Genomic DNA, 24,670 nt, shown 5'->3' with positions numbered 1-24,670 from the left:
CAGGTATTCCTTCGAAAATTCCTCCAGGAAATAAAATAGGAAATTCCTTCAAAGAGGGCATTCTAAGAATTGCTTCGTAATCTCCTTCAGGAATTCCTTCGGAACTTCTTCCAGAATTTCATTCAGAAATTCGTTTAGGGTTTCCTTCGTAAAATACCTTGGAGATTTCTTCAGATAATCTTTTAAAATTTCTTCGAAAATTCAATAGATTTTAATTTGGTAATTTCCGGAAACTTTCTTCGGGAATTCCTTCAGAACTTCGTTCAAAAATTCCTTCAGAAAATCTTTTGACGATTCCTTTGTAAATTCTTTCCTCGAAAATGCTTGGGAAATACAGTCACACTATAGGATTTCGGGCGGTCATTAATCGAAAATGTCATGTCTTCCGAATTATTTTAAAATATTTTCTCTCCATTGTCAATACTCTAATTAAGAGAAATTCTGAATTTGAAGTCTCTAGGTGCACTAGTTCCAAAGATATAAGGTGGCAAAGTCAGAAATGGGTAAAAAGTTAGCAAATTTTCTGAAAAAATATTTTATTTTCAACTATTTATTGAAATATTTTTAAATGTTTTTCTTCAATGTTAATACATCATTACAAAGGTTATTGTATAAGCTTTTAAATGGTGTGCAAAAACTAATGGTTACACTGTGAAAAAATTGAAAAAATGCGGAAGCAATATTTTTTCAAAACGACGCTATTTTCAACTTTGATAGTGAAGAACTTTTTTCCTCAGGAATCCCCAGGTTCTTTTATGATACACATCAAGGACAAAGCTTCGACTAAAATGTCCCGAAAGAATTTCTTGCCAGTATTTGCAATTAACAGAGTTAAGTCACTCTGATTTTTTTCATTTGTTTTTTACCGTGTTTTGCCTCTCTCGTACTCCAAGGTTAATGCTCATTCCAAAAACGAATGTTTGATAGAAGGCCCGGAGACCCCTAGTGGTATATATCAACTAACTCAGCGCGAAGAATTGAGGTGATGTCTGTATGTGTGTGCATGCGCGTCTGTATGTATGTGCGCAAAGAACGCAATCGCCATTTAGACACTTATTTGTGTCCGATTTTCTCGCAACAAGTTTCATTCGACGGAAATCTAGTCCCATCGTTTCCTATTGAAAATGGGTCAGACTGAACTATGCGCTCAAAGGGTATGGTCAAAATACATTTATTGGTAATAACTTCGACTTTATTTATAACCATTTGAGCTCATTTAATTAACTTTTCAAAGGAGTAAATGAATAAAACCCCCAATGCAATGCAGCACAACGGTAACGGAAGGATTTAACAGTTCGCTCATATATTTCCTGTCAAATTTTACCGTTTCCGTCGCCATTCCGCTGAAATGCGTTTGGGGCTTGAGTGGTTTGAGTCATTCTCTAAACCTAATTTTCTGAGCTATTCATTAGCTACTGATGGAGAACTAAATATGAGATTTCATAATATGTAAATATTTATAAATCTCCTGGAATCAATAATTCCCGACATGTTTATTGCAAAAGTAAAGACGAACAATATCTTAGTTAGAACGGAGCGTATGAAATTCCTGCTAGTGTTCATGAATGTCTGGCTAATGGTAGGGAAATATTTATTCACTCATCTACACTTTGAGGTTCACTGGCTGAACAACCAGCGTAAAGTCAATATAAACAGTTGAGGAAATGTATAACTCATAATGCAAGAAAATGAGCAATAGAGGCAAATGGTGACATTTTCCTTCTTTCCTTACATGAATCAGATCCATTTTAAGCTCGATTTGGATAACGAGGAGACGTTGGAAAAAATTTTTCACTTAGTTATTCTTATGCCATGCGTAATTTTGTAATATTTGAAGATTTTCAAAAGTTCTTTATCTTCTAATACTTTAGATGAATTTATCTCATCTTCCATCGTTGATGGAATTGAAGAAAATATCATTGAAGACTTAAACCTTGACACAGAAAAGAATGATGCTGTATATAACTTGTAGAAATCATGAAAACAAATCAAAAGTAATTCAAATAGTGTTGTTATTTAAATTAAAAGAATTTTGCTTTTCGGAAGAATGGAGCATTCTTACATTCCACAATGAATGTCCACATTTTTGAGAATATATTAATCTCATTTTTGAATAACTTGTACACGTAAAAATGTCATGGGATTGCGATTTCTAATTTGCTAATACCCTTTTTCAAAAGTTATTTTCAATTCTGATTATTTGATTAACATTTAATGCTTTATGATCCTTCAGATCCTAGTACTTTGTCAAACAAATTGTTCTAAATACAAATTGTGAGGCATGAGAGTGAGAACAAAAAATATCACGGAATGTCATGAAATTAATGTCATTTAACATGATCGCCGCCATAATGTCCATAAATTGCTGAACTTAGTTTTGTACAGCCCCTTCCTTCTCCTTAAGAAAACGCACGAAATTTCAACTTCCCAAATAGGTTTGCTTTGTCACGTTAATCGAACCTATGAAAAAATAATTACGTAATTCATAGACGATCCCCAAAGGGGGGTTGGAAATTGTATATTCATGCTATTTCGACCATACACAGCTAAAACTAAGTGGAAAATCACTTTAAAAGTCCAATTTTATTTTTGACCGCTCGCTTGTATGGGGATCCCCCATAGTGAGTCAATGCCAAAGTATAAAACTGCTAATGTCGCTCCAGTTCGTGTGCTCAAACAGACAAAAGTAGTAGTAGTAGTAGCAGAAGCAGACAAAATAGACAGACAACATAGGCCAAGCCAAGTTAATGCTTAACTATTTGAAGCAACATTTATTTTCAATGGTGAAATAATTTTAATGGTTGGTGCTGAAACTAGCGTTTTAGTACTTTTGCTTCTACTGGAGATACATTCGGAAAATGCTTCGGATTATTTTTAATTCCTTGGGGATTTTTTAGGAATTCATTCAGACTTTTACTTACGAAAATTTAGAAAACACATCAAGGAATTGTTCTGGTTTGAATGAATTCCTAAAAAAAATCCAATATCCGTCCTACTAAATTTCTTTTGGAGATTCTTTCGAAAATTCCTTTACGAATTTCTTTGGAAATTATTTCGAGAATACCCAGAGGAGATTATTTCCCGTATTCGTTTTGGGAATTCTTCTAGTAACTTTTCCGGAGATTCCTTTACACATTTCTAGAAAGTTTTTTAAGCATTTCTTCTACATCTTCTTTTGAACCTTCGGAAATTTGTTTAAAATTTCCATAGTTATTTATTCAGTAATTCATCTTGGAATCCTTCTAAGGAATTCTTTGAAAATTCTTTTAGGAATTCGTTTGAGAATACCTTTAGACATTCCTTTGAAAATTCCTTTAAAAATTCCTTTGGAAAATCCAATTCCTTTAGCCAAAATCCTTCACAATTTCCTTAATTTTTTTTCTCGAAAATCCCTTCATGTTCTCCTGCGGGAATTCTTTGAAGAATCCTTTCGGAAATTCCTCCTGAATCACTTTAAGAAATTCGTCCAGGAATTCTTCCGGGGACTCATCATGGAAATTCCCCCAGGAAATTACGCTAATAATTCCTATGGATACGCCTTGAGTGATTCTTTTGGAAAACCATCCGAAAATTTCTTTCAAAATTGATCCAGAAATTTCTCTGGAAGTTCTTCCAGGAACTGCCTTAAAATCCTTTTTTTAAATACATTCCTGAAGAATTTCCGAAGGAACTCTCAAAAGAGTTTACAAAGCAATTCCTAATTGATTTCCCGAATAAATTCTTAGCTTTCTTTAGGAATTATCCAGGAATTCCATTGAAGCTGGTAAAACGTTTTTCTGTCCATAGATCGGAACTACGATCCATACGTGTTCAATTTAATTTTTTTGTGTCAGAAATTCTCGGATATTTCCATGATTTTTCCAGGTTTTTTCCAGGTAGTAGAATGATTATCTTGATGTGGAAATTCCGGAATATTTCCCGTGGAAATTCCAAAGAATTTTCCATGGCAACCCGTGCAAATTAGAATGAATTTCTTATTTTCTACAATTTTCATTGAAATCCAAAAAAATCCTCATTTTGAAAAATCTCCCGTGGAATATTTCTGGTAAAAATTCAAGCGAGTTTCCAGTTAAAACTCCTCAAAATATCCCGCGGTTATTCCTAAAAGTTCCTAAAAGTGTTCAGTGTAAATTTTACAGAACACTCAACAAAAACTCAACAGGAACTTTCGGAGAATTTTCCAAACAATTTCCTGTAAAAAAATTGGAACAATTTCTCGTGAAAATTTTGAATAGTTTCTCATGTAAATTCCGAATAATTTTCCTCTGAAATTTCGAACAATTTTCCTTGGGAATTACAAAAAGCTTCAAAGTAGTTCCTGTGGAAATTTCGAAAACAATTTCCAATAATGAATATTTTGGAATTTTTTTTTTTTTTTTTGGGATATTTTTAAGACATGAATGGGAGCGTCTTTTCCAGAAAATTCTTTAAGTTCTTCCAATATTTTGGAAGAACTTAAAGAATTTTCTGGAAAAGACGCTCCCATTCATGTCTTAAAAATATCCCAAAAAAAATTAAAAAGGAACGTTATGTAAAAAAAACACCACGCCGATTTACGCCGCCGCCGGTTAAAATGGCATTCGCATAACGCCGAAAACGCCACCGACCAAAAATCTGACAAACGCCGCCGTCGCCGATTTTTTGACCGGCGCACACCTCTATCAGTGAGGTTGGATTACGTGAGTGGGCTCAATTTAGCCCATCAGCGACGGAAGAAGGTTTTGTTTACAAAAGCAGTTACGCCATATTAAAATGTTGGTGTCGATTTGATCAAAAATATCATTTGGCCATATGGCCGAAAAAATCGTTTGGCTAAACAATAGATAATGTGGAAAATGTGAAGAAATAAATGATAATTGAGAAGTGACAAATAAGAAACAAAAAGTGAAAAAATAGAAATGAAAATTGTGAAGTGCGAACACTTTTCCAGACGATTTAGCAACGCTGTTACTTTTGTTAGAAAACGCTGCCAGCACTTGCCGCAGCACAAAATGTTGAAGTTTGTATATGACTTTGCATTTAATAACAATTTGAAAATTGGAATATGTTTGTCTATCCACCAACAGTCTTTAAATGAGCCTTGTCACTACAATAAAAGTGTTCAATGTTGATTTGGCTCACATTTTTTTCTCAATGCTCGATTGGCTCTTGTCTAGTTTGGTCGTATGACCATTCCAGCAAAATTACATTTTCGGCCCTTCCTGAAATTTTTTAATGTTGGTATTTGGGAACGTTTTGTAGGGACACTTCGAATGAAGCTTAGGGAAAGATTTCGAAGAAATTAAATTTGCTAAGGAATTCAGCAGGTGAAATTACGGGAAAACAAAATTGTGAAACTCGGTAATACTTTTATCTAAATTCCGTCAATATTTTGACAAAATTCGGCAAAAATTATATTTTGCTAAAATGGTGGTTTAAAAGACCGCAGTTTCGCTAAAAAGGTCTGAAATTAAGTCCGAAAATGAAGAATAAATATTGAATTTTCTTTCAGGAAACAATAAGGCTAGTCATCTTGAAAGCGTTATTTTTTCCGACTCAGAAGTGAAAAGGAGCATTTTCGTTTAACTTTTCAAAAAGGACCTTAGAAACATTTTTTCATGAAATAATTTGAGTACTGCAATCAAAAGCTTTAAAATTGGTCTGTGGTGGACCTTCAGAAATAAATCATCAACATTGTATGTAAATCAAATTCTCCTTAGTGCTTAAAAAACAGGGTTTTGTGAAATTTTGTCACAATTCAAACACCGATTTGTAAAATGACAAAAAAATAAAATGCAGACCTCTGCATAAAGCATTGAGGTACTCTACTCCAAATGAATTTTCCTCAACTTTTTCCAGTGTTCTAAGGTGCTTAATATTTGAAGGCTTTGCTAATGGCTCCTCTTTATTTTAGCCAATGAGTACATTTATCCTGTTAGTAATTTTATAATTCTCGCTCAACTTTTCAAAAGGACCTAAGTAACATTTTTTTCATGAATTAATTTGAATAGCGCATTCAACAGAAAAACATGAAAGCTTTTGATTGCAGTACTCAAATTAATTCATGAAAAAAATGTTACTTGGGACCTTTTGAAAAGTTAAGCGAGAATTCACGAAATTCACTTATTTTGCTGATTGTATGAAAACGGTTGCAAAAGAGTGTGGGAGCAACAGTTGATATAAAAATAACAAAAGAAATCATTGCAACACTCGATCCAACCCTGTCCACCGTAAAGTTCGGTCGCTTAGCATGATTGGAACCGATCCCGCCCGATCATTATTAGCTTTGCTTCATCATCGGCAGGCATCGGCCCCGGTGCAGCGATTGATTGGCGGGTGGCGAGCATTTTTCACTCCATACACCATCCTCGATTAGGAGGCACTCGCATTACAACAGCAACCGCGGCGGGAAAACTCCCAACCTAAGCATGTCAACATCCAATAAGCATTCGACATACGCCCTCTTTCGGCATCCCCCCGTTTAAACTTTGACAGCTTTGGAGTTGAAAATTTTTCAATTAATTTCCAATTCCATTTTGGGATTGGAAGACGTGCTTCGAACTGTGTCTGCGGCTAAGGGTGATGTAAGTCTTCCACCGATTGGATGAAGCAGCACAAGTGCCACCGCCGCCGACGACGACGACGAAGATACACGGCTTCCCATTCACTGCCGTATTGAGTTTGTTTGCTGCACAATCTGCCTGCAGCTATCATTATCATTAAATTATTATTTGTTCATCATCAGCAAATTACACTGAAATTGATAATGAGCAATTATTTAGTTTACCCCCCTCCAGCCTTCGGTGATCGGAGCGGGAGCCTGCGAGGGAACCGTTTCCCATCAGGCGGGATCATCCATTCATTCTTTCGATTTGCCCGTTCGCGCTGAAAGCTGCGGTGATGATGATGCTGGCAAAATGAGTCTACAGCCGCAGTATCATTCCGGGAGTTCGGCAAGGCACGGACTGAGTCTATTGACTGACTGGTTGTGCGGATCGGATGGTGCCAAACGTTGATGTGCGAAGTGTGCCTTTTTGACGTGGCGATCGCACGGTAACCGGTCATAATTCATCATGATGATCGTTGTGTGCCATGGCGAAGAGAATTGCTTTACTAAAGAGCCACACGATCTGCACCAGCAGAGTTGTTGCAAATGCTAGATATACCCTGTGAAATAATGACCACCCATGAATGTAGATAAAGTCTTGGAATTCATGTTTTCAAATCCTAAGATTCTTATCAAAAACAATTAAATTATTTCCCTATAATAACTTCAAAAAAAAATATATAGGTAATAAATATGAGGCTTCCAGGTCTTTTACATAAATGACGTGATCATACGAGTCTGCAGCATCAATGAAAATAGATAATTTATTAATTGAACGAACTCACCTTTGAAAGGTTTGCTGTATATGTCATTATAATCAACATGGGGAAAATCTTCCGAAATCCAATTCACTCAGTTCAATAAACATTGCTAGTTTTTTATTCTGTGTTAGAATTAGCTTTCAATGCATTGGCTATTTCAACCGAAGCGTAGTTTTTGTCTAATCTTATCCGTGCCAATCCCAGCGATGCTTCGAATATTCATCACGAGTTATTGCGTGCCGTATCTCACTACATAACGGTATTTTCACCCGCTGTTGAGAGATTACGATTTCACTCGAAAGCCGAGGTCTCCAGTACAGCGCAGACGCCTCCGGGAACTTTACATTAAGTCTTCCGGAACTCATCAATGATCCAAATCTTAGCGAAAGCCAACTCTCTCAGCTGACCAATATTGTTCATCCATCATTTTCCGGTATACTAACCGAACCGTTTCTCATTTTCCATTCCAGGGTCTACCGCTGCACCTGCAGATCGACACGTTCGAGGATCCACGGGACACCAGCGTGTGCCATAGGGGTTACTGTCAAATCAAAGTCTTTTGTGATAAGGTAAGTGAAACACACCGCCACCCTACCCCTCAACTGTAAAATCCGAAACCGTACAAATGTCTTCCTCCCGGTGCGGTGTCGATCACCGAACCGATCGATTGATCGATGCCTATTCGCGAGTACACACGTTTCCACTTATCCGGCAAATAAATCTACCTGCTGTTCGGGGTACTGTTTGCAACCCCCCGGGCGATAAGTGTTGGCGGAAAAGTTATTTTTCATCCATCGGACGGTGGACCTTCGGTGCCACACCACAGGACCGGGCGCAACTCAACATCGCTCACCAACGAATGACGGCGCGACGGCGAGATCGCCGCTATTGAATTATTAATTTTCCGCACTGAGCGGATCTGCGAAAGCGCATCTTGAGCCATTTTTTTCTCCTCATAACCCAACTAACTGACTGACTTGGGGGCTCTTCTTCCTCGATCGATTACACGCGCGCCCCGATCGGACAACGTTTAAGCTTTTTGAAGATGCGCAAAGGAAAAGTGCAACCTGTGCGCTGCATCAGCAGCGCAGCAGTTTGAGGCAATGAACCTCGCCGCATTTCGTTTCCCGCTCGCCGTCGATCCGAGAGCGAAATTCGAATGCAAATTAATGATAATTTTATGTTGATACTCTATCATACTTTGGGCATCAAATCAATTTATTGCTCTGGCCAAGGAAAAATGGACCGGCAGCCATCTCGTTCGAGGTCGCCGTTGCTGGGTTGGCTGACTTGGTTGGCCGGCTGACCGTGATGAGGCAGACGAGTTGGGTAATTTATGGAGGTGGATTCGATCGATTCGGTACTTGTGAAAATTGTAGTTACCGTTAGGTGATTATTTCGAGCATTTTCAGCCAATATCGGGAAGGATTGATATTTTAAATTTGTTTCAGTCAAGTTGAAATAGGGACGAATTTACGACTTCAATTTCATTGAAACATCGTTAAAGGAAGTGACAATAGGCCTGGTGGTGAGAATGGTCCATCGTTCTCATGAATAGTCTGTAGGTGGAATAACTAAATAGTTAAAACAGGCTTCTTATATTTTAGTTTTCTTGTCCTCACAAACATTACTTTCATTGTGAAGACATTCTAAGTTGTTAAAACAGTGTCCAATTTAAAATCCCATCCCATTGTCACTCCCGCTAACAACGGTATGCTAAAGTGAGTAAGCGAGCTATTGAATGTCTCTGTATCCGTTTCACATCTGTCGCGTGTAGAACTGTAGAGGGTAGATGTCAAATTCGGCCAAAAAAGCGTATCACCTCTCATAATAAGCTCTTCTGAAGCGCTGAAGGCACTCTCCCCGTAAGAAGTGTCCAATAATATAATGAACATCTGACTTTTATCATTTCTTTTATTTAATGAAAGGTTTATTAAGGCTCACCTGTTTTCGTGAAACTTTACGGAGCCGAATACAATAAAAATAACATAATATTATTATTTATATCGACACGGTTGTTTCATAAGGGCCAATATTGCAAACGTAAACAATGCCTTTTCCTGCAAATTCCTCAACAACTGTGACCGCTCCCAGCTAACAACCACTTGAAACTGATGGCGCTCCGCGCCTTCTATCGAGCGGAAGTGGAAAATACCGCCAGAAGTCTTTAATCTTCCTGAAATCAGCAGAAGAATTTAATGTTTACGTTTGCGACTTTCGCCCTTTTGAAACAACAATGTCGATATTACGATTTTTCACCATTCAGACTGTTATGAAAAAAATTTTGGTCGTACTCGATTTCGCTTTCGATTTCGCTTTTGGTTACCTTGCATATTTCACATGAAGATCGTGACAGTTGCTGCCAGCCCCTTCATGTTTACATATGTTTTCATTGTTCTCAGCTCTCCAGCTGATTATGTTTACACAACAAGACCAGCTGGTGCTTCGATGTTTACATTCATTCCTATTATTCTCAATCGACCACGTGCTTGAGAATCAAGGTAATAAAAAAGCTGTTGAAAATGCCTTTAAAGACAATATTGACAACTCTTGAATTTCATCGATCAAATCTAATCATTCGTGAAAAATGCAATACAATTCATATACACTAGATTCTGTGTTTACACGATCTACACTTTCTCAATTTTGCACCCATCCTAAATGTTTAACGCATATTAATTACCATGTGATTTTTTTGTAATTATTTAGGATTTTTTTAAACATATTGCAAAGATTTTAATGACAAATTGAAGTCACACGATTAAAAATACGAGCGAAAAAAATGGTGTAAAAAAAGAATCCTGTGTGAACGTTTTTTTGTGTTTTTGCATGAACTTTTCCTTAGTGCGGCGCGATCGGTGGATCCTGACGAAGTGAATTGAGCCCGACACTGCCTCGCCTCTAGCTTCCGCCCAGTCAACACAAGATCGTATATGATGTCATATAAGATGCTAAAGTGGAGGCCATATAGGTACTTCCCCATACAATATGTGCGTATATCGTCTCCACTTTAGCATCTTATGTTGCATCATATACGATTTTGTGTTGACTGGACGAGTCTTTTCCTTTATTACCATCTAAGTCGTTGATCATCTTCGAACAATTTGGAATTCCGAACGATTTTTTGAATATATTTGTCGTCGATCTCCTGCCTCTGCCTTTCAGACATTTCCTCTTCTGATGTTCTCCAATCTTTTCTTCTTCTAATTCCACGATTTCATCTTCCGGTAGAACTGCTTTCAAAGTTCCCGATATTTTCTCCTGTGCAATGCTTACTCTGTTTGCCGTGCCTCCACTTTTCCTGGAAGGTCAAATATTTTGACGGTGTTTAATATCTTAATATAAATAGCAATGACATGACCAACTTTCACTTTCCGGCAATTTATTTCAATCGACGGAGGAATTTCCTCCTCGATTTCCATGTAAGTTCCATGTAAGACAAAATTGTTGAATATTTTCTGATTTTGATGCTGGAAGTATGTTATGAGCCTGGAAAACTCAACCCTAGATGGCATAACTTGACAGACTGCAACGAACTGCAAAATACGTTGTATATTTTTGCGGACTGGTGCTCAAGAAATCTCATGGACTTAAGTATTGAAAAATGCAACATCATTTCATATCACCGGAAAAACGCACCAATAATCTTCGACTATGTCCTGTCTGGACGATCGCTCACTCGCGTTCAGCACATTAAGGATCTTGGCGTTATCCTGGATAGCGGACTTACATACAGACCTCACTACGATGACATTGTAGCCCGAGCTAATCGTCAATTGGGTTTTATTTTCAAAATTGCCGGTGAATTCCGTGATCCGTTATGCTTTAGATCACTGTACTGTTCCCTTGTGCGATCAATACTGGAATCATCCGCTGTTGTTTGGTGCCCTTTCCAGACCACATGGATCGCTAGGATCGAAGCCGTTCAACGGAAGTTTCTAAGATACGCTCTTCGATCCCTAAGGTGGCGTGATCCAACGAACTTGCACACCGTACGAGGAGTTGTGTCGTTTGATTAGCATCAAACTACTAGAAGCTAGACGGATCGCCGCTCAAGCTACGTTTGCTGGGAAGCTGCTCACGGGTCACATCGATTGTCCAGCACTACTGTCGCAGTTAAATCTATATGCACCTGAAAGACCTCTTCGTCAACGTCTATTTTTGCTTCTAGAACCACAGACTAGCAACTATGCACTACACGAACCAATTCGATTCATCTGTCGCCGCTTCAACGAATTCTTCGATATTTTTGACTTTAATTCATCAGTTGACGTGTTTCGTCATCGGTTACTAGACTTTTTCCGTACCGCTGACCGTAACCAATTAGTTTAACTAATATTCATTTAGACATTCATTGTCAGTTGAATTATTTTAATAAATAAACAAATAACCAAAATCGGCAAGTTTGTTAGCCATCGAAAGTCAGAATGTTTTGATAGGGGGTGACAAAATTGTTGAATATTTTAAGATTTTGATGCTGGAAGGATTTTATGAGCCTTGAAAACTCAACCCACATGTCCAAAACCGGAAAGTGTGTTTGCCATAGATAGTCAGAATGTATAAATAGGGCGTGACAAAACTATTAAATATTTTCTGATTTGATGCTGGAAGATGTTATGAGCCTGGAAAACTCAACCCAGGAAGGCATGGCCAAAATCGGAAAGTGTGTTAGCCATCGATAGTCAGAATTTGTTCAATATTTTCTGATTTTGATGCTGAAAGGAAATTATGAGCCTAGAAAACTCCGCTTAAAAAGGCATAAAAAAATCGATAAAGGGTTGACAACAATGTTCAATATTTTCTGATTTTGATGCTGGGAGGATGCTAGGAGCTTGGAAAACTCAGCCCAAGAAGGTATAACAAAATTGACGTGTGTTAGTCTTCCATCGTCAGAATGTTCAAATAGGGCGTGAATATTTGAATATTTTCTGATTTGATGCCGAAAGGACGTAATGACCCTGGAAAACTCAACCCAAGAATCTATTAGGAAAATCGGTGATATCTAGTGCATGACTCTTATACTTATTAAAGTTAGGAAGTGTAATAGTTTTAAAATTCTCCTATTAACTGCCTGAGTAGGGGAGAAGATAAATGTAAAGATTATATGAGATGAAAAATATATGCGGCTCGTTTCATAAGATGGTCTGAATGAATGAAACTACAATTCAGGCAGTTTTGAAACGATTGCGTTGACGGATGGACGTAAAGTCACGATACCTTCTTCCGCCGGATCAGTGATGTTGCGAAAAAGACCTGAAAGTGAGAACTTCCGGAAAAATTCAATTTTGCTATTTTGCTGAGGTTAGACTCCTGCAGCTACAATGCTACATGTAAGCCAACATGCCTCGCCTTGCCTCACCACCCATAATCCTGATGGGGAAAAAAACCTTCCGAATATATTGGTACACTATTGTCAGCAGAGAGGCACTTACATACTGTCCTCTGAAAATTATAAATCCTTAAATTCAGTTCAAGAACAGCAAATATAAACTCACTCTTTGTCATAAGCCGTTGGGACTAGTGGAAAAAAATCTTTACAGTTTCGACAGATCGTCGCTGGCTGCCAGATTCATTATTTTTTATGTCTGTGTTGCCAGAAATACGAAATATGAAGATAAGCTTTACTATTTTACTAATTTTGTGCTCTCACTATAAAAAAAATCATTAAGAAAAACCGTCAAATTATACATTTTGCTTTTGAATTCAACATTTTAGCACTGAATAATACCAAATTTTCTTAACTTCCAAAATGAGGTTAGATTATGTTAAACATTTTACTTTTTTCGCTGGGTGCATGTATCACTACGCCTCTCGGTTTCGTCCGCCACTCCCTATCCAACTTGATGGTACGCTTTTCAGCTACCGTGTTTTGATTGTTCGTTGCCTTACTAGTAGATCTAGATGCGTTGGTCCTTGTATATAGACCGTCCCAGAAAGAAAGGGCACAACTCCAGTTCATTAAAAAAACATTTGTATTTTTATTTTTATTAACTTTTGTTCTTACATATGGTTTCTCAACATTGTTTATCAACAGTTCATGAAATAAGTTCAATGTTTTTTTCATTCATAAGCAAATTTTCGAACTTTTCCTCTAACCTTTTCCTCTTCATAAGGTTCTGCGTAGACTGGTTTGCTACGATTTTTTATGCTTTTGTCCAATCTCTTTTGAATTTTTCCACTGTGTCAGCTGGCTGAACCTGTGTACGAAGATATCTTTTGACCAGAGCCCAAAATTGTTCAATGGGACGAATTTCAGGGCAATTTGGGGGATTCATGTGTTTCGGTACAATTATCACATTTTTCGATGTGTACCAGTCCATGGTCAACTTAGCGTAATGACACGAAGCAAGGTCGGGCCAGAATATTACTGGAGTGTCATGTTGAAGTATCAGCGGTAACAGATATTTTTTCAAGCATTGGTTGACGTAAATATCTGCATTCATTACTCCATTTACGATGTATGGCTTCGTAAATTTACCGCAAGAGCAAATCGCTCCTTTTTTTCGTCCACTTCGTGGCAGGTCCTCAAGGGAATACTCCTCCCCAAACTTCCGGATCGCAATACGTACCGCTTTCACACCAACATTTTCCAGTTTCGCCAACTTTCGTAGAGATAAGGCCGGAACACTGCACCATTTGTGCACGATGGCACGGCGTTTTTCAACGGAAATCTTTCCCATCTCTCGAAATGCGCGTGTAACTTTGCTTTGAATTGTGTTCAGTTTGACGTTTGCATGTAAACAATGAGATGGAGCAGACAGACTACCCGAATAAAAATGTATATTCATGTGGCAGTGTTAGAAACATGTGCCCTTACTTTTTGGGACAGTCTATATGCGGAGGCTGTGTTCAATCGTTATTGGACAAATCAAACGGAAACATTCACTGTTTTCGCGAACTTGATTATTCGGTAGACGCTTGAAGATTCTAGCCTTTCCTAATCTTTTCCGAGTCGGCTGTCTTCGGTACTCTGCTACAAGATGCGCATCGTTTGATTCAAGGTACGTACATCAAGGTTTAATAACTTTGCCAGTAGATAGAAGAGATGAGCGCGGGAGTGAAAAAACAATTTTCAAAGCAAAACGTAAACAAACTCGCCAGCTACCCCATACAAAAATCCAAGCTGGCTGAATGAATTTGACAGATTGGAACAAGATGAATACACCACTAGGTGTACCAATCTGCCAAATTCACGATTCAGCCATCTTGGATTTTAGTATGGGAGAGCCAGCCTGTTTGTTGTCGTCTTGCACTGAAAATTAATTTTTCACCCCCGCCTTCTTCTCTCCCATCAACTTGGCAGATTGGAGCACCTAGTAGTGTATTCATCTTGGATTGGAACACCTGCTTGTATTCATCTTGGTTTGATCCTCTGAGATTCCTACTTGGTATGGAATATCATCGGATGATGAATTCCCAGGTGATTCCTGATCCACCCGGCAGTTCGAATCTCCACGACGCGGCACATGATTTTTTAACTGCTATTGCTTTGAGGCCATCTTGAAAATCACTTGACAGACTGTGATGAAATCCTGCCAGCTTTAACATTACATTCTTAAGATGATTATACAACAAAGCCACAAATCGGCTATCTTGGAAACCACGTGCTTTTTGCCGAGCACGAGTTGAGAGAACCATAACACGCATAGGGGATGAAACAATGGCAGATCATTTATTCACTTATGCTGAGCAATCGACTTAAATTTCAGAACTGAACAAACATTATTACGCTTGATTTGGGCTTTTGGAGTAGAAAAACATGTGGTGAATTTGAAACTCACCACGGAATCAATTGTATAATCACCTTAAGTAGTTTCAGTCATTGATCATCCATTTTTATCCACACGCTAAGAAATATTGTCAGTTTAGGGTTTCCCAAACCTAACTTTTTTGGTACGAAAAATGCATATTTCAAAACATAAACATGCAAACTCCCAACGAACACACTATCGGCTTGCTTGATCCGTTCGCACCAGAGCGAAACATGTTTGAATTGAGATATTTATCAGAACACCCATAAAACATAAAGCTTCCAAAGATTTATTAGGGTTCAACCGTAACGGCCGTACTTATAAATAATCATTATAAATCTATTAAAATCCCTGTGCCTATTCTCCGCGCATTATGTCCAACGTTGGGCATTATGTTCGTACATAGAGGCCGTATTTGTACACTGCCAAAGCTGCTGCTGCCTGAGAACGTGCGCGATCGTCGTCGTGCCTCGTCCGAAGAAACAAAGCCCGAGAACGAGTCGTCGATCGCTGTGTGATGCGTCGCATGGTGAGACGCGATGACGATCGGATCACAGTGAGCGCGGCGAGGAGCCCTCGCGCTGCTGTTCGTCTAACAAGAGATGAATTAGCAGTGTGATGAATGAAGGAGATTTAGGCACTGTGCAGAAGAAAAGACTTAAACGCTCGCACACGGGCAAGAACAATAAATACCGACGCCATTATTGGATGTTGATCCACCACCAGCACACCGCGCAGCTTCGCTGTGGTACGATTGTCGTGGTCATTATCCGGGAGGGAACCTCCGTGCCGTCAATTTTTTTCTCTCTTTCTCCGCGATTTGGCCTCACTTTTTCCACGCACCACACGTCGTTCGTCACGTCCCTTATGATGGTATATGCTTTTTGCTATCATTTGGACTTCTGGGAGGTAGGAAAGCGGCAGTTGGTGCCCATATTGATGGCGAGATGGTTGCGGCTATTTTCCTCATAATGGCCATTATTGTGTGCAAGATTTTCCGAGAAATGAAACACATTACAAGAGATCCGGGCAAATTTCATCGATCATGGCTCAGAGCGGCAGTGGAGCTACTTTTACTCCGCTGACGATGATGAAGAAGGTACAAGGAAAGGAAACGGATCGCAAAATAGCGTTTGCTTGGTACAGCAAGTGCCTTCTTGGCTTAGCGCTAGGATCTGCCTAAAACAAACAAACCCCCATGGATACGTGGCCTAACCATGGTCATACGGACATCCCATTTGCTGATAGATCGAACCGCGCCGCGCAGAGGCCATCCGGGTGATCAATCGCCGTCACAATAGAGCTGAATTCGCGATCGATAATTTATAATAAATGGCCATCGGTGTGATTATGCGCACTTTTTCATCGTGCGAGCCTGCGCGGCATCGCTTCCGAATCCCTGCCTGCTGGACGACGTCCCCGAGCGTGTTTCGCAACGGACCGATGATGATATTTATGATAATTGCAATTTTGAAGATCGTTTTGAACACTTGTGCGAGCGCGCCCGCTGGTTACCGATGGCCGATCTCGGTCATCGGTGGGGATCGATTCCTTGCTTTTCGCACACCACCACCGAGTAGAGCAGCTCATAAATAAATGATGACCCGGCATATCTAGCTGCGTTTTTATTCATCGGATGTATAGCACCCGGTACCTTTGCTGTTCAGAAACGAGTCGGCTGAATTCAAAGAATCGGCACTCAATCGTCCCCAATGACAGAGAGATTTAGAACGGGTGAACGTTTCAAATTGTGACGCAAACGTACACAACATTGTCGAACCTTCCCCATGCGGATGGTTCACCATTAGCACCTCTTCAGGGCTAAAGACCTGCGGAATAGGTCGTAAGTTTGATTTTCGCCACAGATAGCTCGTATTTGTCGAACCTCTAGGATCGCATAATTACGCCACGGTCTTCCACAACAACGTGAGTGGGACGATCATCGTCGATCGCGTCCGGAGTTTTCATTTGCAATAAACACTAATTCCTACGGTGTGCGAGATTTACAGTGATCATCACTTCTTGGGCCTTCTTCGCTGGCAGACCCTGCAATTCTGCATTCGCGCGCCATCCTACTTAATGCAAATTGCGATCCCACTGGCGTGTACTTGATGTTCGCGCTTCCCCTGCTACCAAGCGCTGCGTATTCGCCGTCCCGTGTGGACTATAATAATTATTTTTTACCGCATTTTAAGTTGTAAAAACAGTTTTAATATTATATCTTCATTTGGCCGTCCACGCAGAGCCGGAGGCCTTCATCGCCGTCGTCTTCGTGGGCCCGGCGTGATGATCGCGAGTTTGCCTACCTCGGCATCAACAAGTGCATAAAGAATTTGACAGATCCCGAAGCAATCGGAGAAGAAAAGGCACCCATAATTAGATCATTTCTTATTTCGCACACTTGATGGTGGCGAGGACGACCGACGACGATGACGATGGTTAGCTCATCAGCGCAGTCGTGTCTGACTCATCCGATGGTCGCTATTAAAATGTAACTATAACGGTTAATGGCGTTTAAATGGAGTGCACAGTGGATGCGCAGCCGCATTGAGGATGCAGTTAACGAAAGATGGTGCACTTAACTCGGTTGCATTACGCATCTGGCACCTCCAGTATGTCTAATCCGGATGGTTCACGCCTTGCGGTAGATGTGCAACGATGCTGATTACTGCCAACGTTTGTTAGGAATTTGCGTTCCGATTTGAAAGCTTTGTGCTAATAACAGTTACATGCTGGCGCCCAGAAAGATTCTCTACTTTTATGAGTATGAGTAACCATTTTTTAAATACCTGTCAAATTAAATGATTTTGGCAATTCCATTAGAATTTCCAACAGAAATTCATTCGAATTTCCATCAAAAGTTTATTCGAATTTCCAACGGAAATTCATTCTAATTTCCAACGTAAATTCATTTGAATTTCCAACGGAAATACATTCGAATTTCCAACGGAAATTCATTCGAATTTCCAACGGAAATTCATTCGAATTCAACGGAAATTCATTCAATTCAACGGAAATTCATTCGAATTTCCAATGGAAATTCATTCGAATTTCAATGGAAATTCATTCAAATTTCAATGGAAATTCATTGAATTTCAACGGAAATTCATTCAATTTCCAACGGAAATTCATTCAATTTCCAACGGAAATTCATTCAATTTCCAACGGAAATTCATTCAATTTCCAACGGAAATTCATTCGAATTTCCAACGGAAATTCATTCAATCCAACGGAAATTCATTTGAATTTCCAACGGAAATTCATTCGAATTTCCAACGGAAATTCATTCGAATTTCCAACGGAAATTCATTCGAACTTCCAACGGAAATTCATTCGAATTTCCAACGGAAATTCATTCGAATTTCCAACGGAAATTCATTCGAATTTCCAACGGAAATTCATTCGATTTTCCAACGGAAATTCATTCGAATTTCCAACAGAAATTCATTCGCATTTCCATTAGAGATTCATTCGAATTTCCAACGGAAATTCATTTGAATTTCCAACGGAAATTCATTCGAATTTCCAACAGAAATTCATTCGAATTTCCAACGAAAATTCATTCAAAGTTCCATCGAAAACACATTCGAGCTTCCATAGAAAATGTCCGGTCATTCGTAATGTATTCGTAATGAGCCGTAGGACCCGTCTGATGGGTTTCATATGCAAGACAATAATCCTGGTGGCGAATGAAGAAAATGGAAACCTTTCAATATAAAGATTGAATATTGCTCAGACCTGAACATTGAATCTTGGCTAAGCTATCATCAATATATTCCCAGCTCAGCAATGTCTCTAACATATCATCATACGAACTATTTTATTTCGTCATTTCAGTGTCGGTAATGTTACAGAAGGAATTGAGCAATCAGTTTCCTGATTTCTTTCGCATTCCTACCACAATTATCGCCATTCTCAACCTGCCAACCGAAACATACTTCGAGCCGGGGGAAGTTGGTAGCACTTTTGAAATACGTTTGCATCGCATAGCCCACTGTCATGCGCCGGAAAATTAAGTCACATTTCCTGCTAATGATGCCAGGCAGCAGCACACCGTGTAAACCAGGTCGCATACTCCGTCAACCGTACCAGTGCGATAATAAAGTAGCGTCACTGATACAAAATATAAATTTCAGAGTTTCCATCGGGCCTGTCTCCCATTTTAACGCCACAATATTCTTACGACTTACGACCAGCTCGAACTAAATGTGATAAGTGTCCCTCCTCCATCCCCAGTCTACTTGCTGCCTCACCCCACACACCATGTGGGAACAACTTTTCACCGAACTGATTACACGCAAACAAACCCCCCTTCGGTACCCCCATGGCCTCGCGCCCCTCTTATCGAACCCCACCGAACAGAACGGAAGTCAAATCAAGAGCAGCTAATTAGCGAAAATGAAAACACAGAAAAAATATAAACTACTATCCTCTACGCCGGGGCAACACCGACTTGTCACCATCGCGTAGTCGCGTCGCCTTGCACCAACCACGATGAACGATCGCGGCCGGCGCACCGCGCACCAGCAGCAGAGTTCGTTAAGCCTTTCCCATCTATCACTCCGGTGTCCGCGGCCTGTCGGTTTCGATATGCGATCGAACGAACGAACGGTGTGTCGCGATCGGTCGGTTGGTCGGTGTGTGTTACCTCTGCCTGCATCCTTGCCATCGGACCAAGACCAAGAACAACCCCACATGACTTGCACTCATTATCGCTTCAATAAAATTTATTGAAAAATTGTTACGCGTCTCGTGGTCGTCATCGCCGAGAGAGCGACCAGCGACTTATATCGACGAGTCATGTTTTTGCGGGCTCCCTCCCTTTCTTCTAACGTCCCTTGGTACCACGACGATCGCTTCATGGCCCAAGAGGTGATGAGAAAAGGGTTTCGATATAGATTTTTTCCTGCAATTAAAGCAACTCCTTACGTAGTTTTAATAAGATGGATAGTGAAGATCCGATCTAAGATGGCGTCCGATGCCATCGGGGAAGAAAAACAAAGCTATAAAAATCGATAATTAATATTAACCTTTTGTCTGTGCTCTGGGGTCAATATGACCCCAGGCCACTTTGAGTGGCTGCCATTTTTTTAGTTTTCAACCGATTCTCCTAATTTTTGGTAGTTTGCTAAAACTCGCCGAGATCTGTCTCCTAGGTGCAAATTCGCTTAAAAAATCTTGAATATATGCGCTACAGTGTACTTTTTTAAAAAAAACTTACGTTGTCTGTGCTCTGGGGTCAAATTGACCCCAAATTGTAATTGCTATAACTTTCTTAATGTTTGACCAATTTCGGATTTTTGGGGCTGTTTCGAAAGATAATTTAATCATCTTTCAGGTCGTTATTAAAGATTGACTATAGGTGGGCGGGTACATAGCGGGGAGGGGTTTTCGTAAAAAAGGGTACAATAACAGTGATTTTTCATGCTTATTTTACTTATATCAGAATATCCTACCCATTTTGAACTGCACCTTTTCAAAAAGGTATTACAGGAAGGTGTGTGCTTTGACATGAGGCATTGATTAGTTTAGAGCTTGATCGCTAGGTGGTGGTATATTTGAATTCATTATTTTAGACTACTCAAGTAATTCCGATATATGAAATTTTCCTCATTGTAAATATTCTTATCGCACAAATTTGAGATTTGTAAAGATGACGTCTTTAACAAAGTTCGTCTGGTAGGAATGGTCTGTCATGTGAAGGAATAAATAATTAGGAAATTTACAACTAGGCGGCGCTAGTGTACTTGCAATATTCTTGGATGTATGAAATATTGCTCTAGCTTGAGATCCCTCATACCTACACCCAAGTTGTATTCGGCAACATTGTTCAGCATGTTCAGGACTACAAAGCGGTGCTCAATATAATGAGCACTTGTTCCAAGATGCGGCGCTAGTGAGCTGTTATATTTGAGTATATTGTTTCATGTGAGATCTGATGTATTTTGGTTTGTAGCATTTTTGACAAACATGAATGTTGTGGTAGAGTTCATCAAAAGTTTTCTTTGTATTCAACCTGTTCCAGCGATGCTGCAAATAATAGAATGTGTTCACAGAATATGTTTTAGGTCATCCAAGATAACCCCGGAATTAAGACCTTTGAGTCTACATGCGTAACCAAAGATCAGCCAATTTTCCGCCTATTTGTAAAATTCCCAATTATTACTTCCGTCACAAGACAGTCCATTCCCACTAGACAACCTTTGATTAAGACGCCATTTTAACAAATTTTAAACTTGTGCGATAGGAATATTTACAATGAGGAGAATTCTTTATATCGGAATTACTTGAGTAGTCTAAAATAATGAATTCAAATATACCACCACCTGGCGGCCAAGTTCTAAACTTATCAACGCCTCATCCCAAAGCACACACCTTCCTGCATAACCTTTTTAAAAAAGGTGCAGTTCAAAATGGGTAGGATTTTCGGATATAACTAATATATTCATGAAAAATCACTGTGTTTGTATCCTTGTTCACTAAAACCCCTCCCCACGATGTACCCGCCAACCAATAGTCAATCTTTGGTAACGACCTGAAAGATGATTAAATTATCTTTCGAAACAGCTCCAAAAATCCGAAATCGGCCAAACATTAAGAAAGTTATAGCAATTTCAATTTGGGGTCAATTTGACCCCAGAGCACAGACAACGTAAGTTTTTTTGAGCACAGACAGAAGGTTAAATGAATGATTCAATAAACGATGTTCGTCTCTCGATCATGATGCATTGGAAACATTTAAAGTTAATTATCGTTGTTATAACGTTATAATCATGGGTAAGTGAACGCGACACCTCCATGAACTCGTCCCACGTGATAAGGCGAGTGATCAACAATAGTTTCTTCAGTTGTACATGAGTGATCGTTCAAAATATGACGTGGTATTGTCCTGTTAAAATTTTCTTGTGCTGATCGACTGCTTTTACTAATTTTATTCAACCTAAAAACTATCGCAAATACATTTCTCCGTCTCTGATTTTCGGATCGCCCGATTGAAACCAAACAAACTGCATCCTCTTGTCTGTGTTCGAGCTATGTCAAAAGGGAGCACGATCAGAAAATAGAGTGATTTTGCATAAAAATTCATCATTAATTTATGATAATTATATTACACTTGATTGGTTGGATACGACGTGTCACACCTCTCTCACAACAGCCATCTTTCGTGATTGCAGCAGAACGAACTCCGATTATCATCCGTACGTTCCAGTAGCCGGTGGGGTGTCACTCCTGGCAGCAACAACGGCCGCAGCAATTACTGTCACCGCTGATCATCGTGTCGTTGTTGTGTCGCGATCACTCACTACTGGGGTGATGATCCGTGGAATTTTAAAATTGACAGCACTTCGTGACGCCGGTTCTGCTAGTCTGCGTGCTAAAGATGTCACTCGTGTGCAATGGAATTTAGTATTACATGGGGTCACAAAATTATCTGCCGCTTTGTTATTGTTGCTGACTCTAAATATGGTGAAAATTCAATCGTTTATCTGTAACACGCCCATTTTCCTTCCGTTGGATTGAATATCTTCCCAGCAATCTGCATGAAGCAACTACTCTTAGTTACTCTTTTATTTCTTTGGAAGCGCAAAATAGGATAAAATCACAAAAAAATAAACTGTAGAAGATTGCTACTGGTAGAATAGTTTTTTTATTCTTTATTTAAGTGATTTTTAACTGGTAGAATAGATGTTTTAACGTTGAATTTTTAATTCAGACTGAGAAAGCCAACGTTAAAACATAAAATACAAATGTTTCATGTTTTTTTTTCTGTTTTTTTGTTTTATCCCGATGTATGTTTCAAGAGGCAGGATTTTCGATATTATCAGCTCGTCTTAGCTCAGCATGATGCAAATTAGCTCAGCTTATCTCAGCCTAGCTTAGATCAGCTTAGCTTAGCTCAACTTAACTTAACCTAGCTTATCAGGTATCAGAACGTCGACTCAGGAGGCACGTTCCCCTCTAATTTGAGAGATTTGTGCCATCGCCTTCACGAGCCTTTCTCATCATTTTCCTGACGGAAAAGGAAGTGAAAAAGGGAAAGGAAGAGGAAATGAAGTTGGAAAGGAGTCACACAATGCGAATGCATATGATATACCATTTATAGGAAAACCGATTATGTAGGCTCACACGCATTAAGCTAGGGACTAAAGTAAGGTGTCTCAAAAACACTAAGGACGTAACAATGGACGAACGTCAAAGACGAAACACAGCGTAATCTGTGAAAAACGCATAATGCTAATGCATGACGATTTGTTGAAAAACGAAGTAAAAACATATTCATAACCCTACCCTTATTTAACCTCACGTCGAGATTGAACAAGAGTAACCGAAGTCGAACGTCAAAGACGAAACACAGAGTTCCCTGTGAACAACGCATAATGCTAATCCATGTAGGTGACAATTTGTTGAAAAACTAAGTAAAAGATATTCATAGCCCCATCCTTATTACCCCTTAAGTTGAGATTAAACAAGAGTATCCGAAGACAAACGTCAAAGACGAAACACAGAGTACACTGTGAAAAACGCACAATGCGAATCCATATACTGCCGTGAATCGCATCTTTGCTGGATTTCCTATTCATATGGGACAAATATGCGATTCACGGCAGTATAGGTGACAAACAAAAAGTACATTGTAAAAAAATCATAATGCGAATCCATATAGGTGACAATTTGTTGAAACACTAAGTAAAACACTTATTCATAACCCCACCCTTATCTAACATCAAGTTGAGATTGAACAAGAGTAGCCGATTATCTCGGAGAAGCAAAAAGTCAACTACGCCATAGCTCCGGTTAGCGCAGCTAGGGCTAAATACTGTGCGGTGCTTCACAGGCTCCGTTTGCGGCCAGGTTCTTATTAGACCCCCCTAACCATTCATTCGTACGCACGGTAAGCATAAAGCCGCAACACACCGAGAATTAGGGGCACCTCTATGGTGGACTTTTACCATTGGAACAGGCAATCCGTAATGTTATTCTTAGCCAGATAACCAGCTGCCGATACCACACGGCTATCTAGGCTGTTCGTGGAGAGCTTTGCTAAACCAAACTTGGCACAACTTAGCTTGGCTCAGCTTACCTTAGATCAGCATATTTAAGGTCAACTGAGCTTATCCCAGCTTGCCATGAGCATGAGCATAAGCATGATTGACCTCCCACGGGTGTTACTCCGTTATTGCTAGGCCAGTTGTAATTACACAAAGAACCGACAGATGATATTTGGGATAAGCATCATCCTTAGTGTGTAAAAACTGGGAAACTCAATTAACGAATGGGTAGGAAAATGTTGACATCATACTCGCTTTGATGGAAGCCGCCGAGTCATCTGCAGAGAAATCACTGGGATGTTGGATATATGGGGTAGGGAGTGTGGCAAGGTTCGTTTTGGTAAACGATGTGCGGGTGTAACGTGTAGCTTGATCGCACATTGCGCGGATCGTTCGAGATTGTTCTGCATTCCAAAATACGTTCGATCACGCACTAATTTTTTTTCTACCTCACAAAACAGAACACAATAACGCGGATCTTGAGATCGTTTTGCACTAAAATAGACGTTCGATCGAGCACTA

The 24,670-nt window shown here is 39.5% G+C and overlaps 1 protein-coding gene across 5 annotated transcripts in view; it reads left to right on the top strand.

The window, feature by feature from the left end:
* Positions 1-24,670, top strand: part of LOC134210975 (protein grainyhead) — a 704,499-nt gene that overhangs the window by 656,377 nt on the left and 23,452 nt on the right. For all 5 annotated transcript variants that reach the window (XM_062687440.1, XM_062687441.1, XM_062687439.1 and 2 more), the window contains one exon: positions 7,818-7,916. In XM_062687440.1, the coding sequence (XP_062543424.1) occupies positions 7,818-7,916 (99 nt within the window). The remainder of the gene's footprint in view (positions 1-7,817; positions 7,917-24,670) is intronic.

The sequence above is a fragment of the Armigeres subalbatus genome, chromosome 2 (genome assembly GCF_024139115.2).
Source record: "Armigeres subalbatus isolate Guangzhou_Male chromosome 2, GZ_Asu_2, whole genome shotgun sequence".
NCBI lineage: Eukaryota > Metazoa > Arthropoda > Insecta > Diptera > Culicidae > Armigeres > Armigeres subalbatus.
Note: the sequence above shows the minus strand (reverse complement) of the source record. Positions and strands in the feature narration are given on the sequence as shown.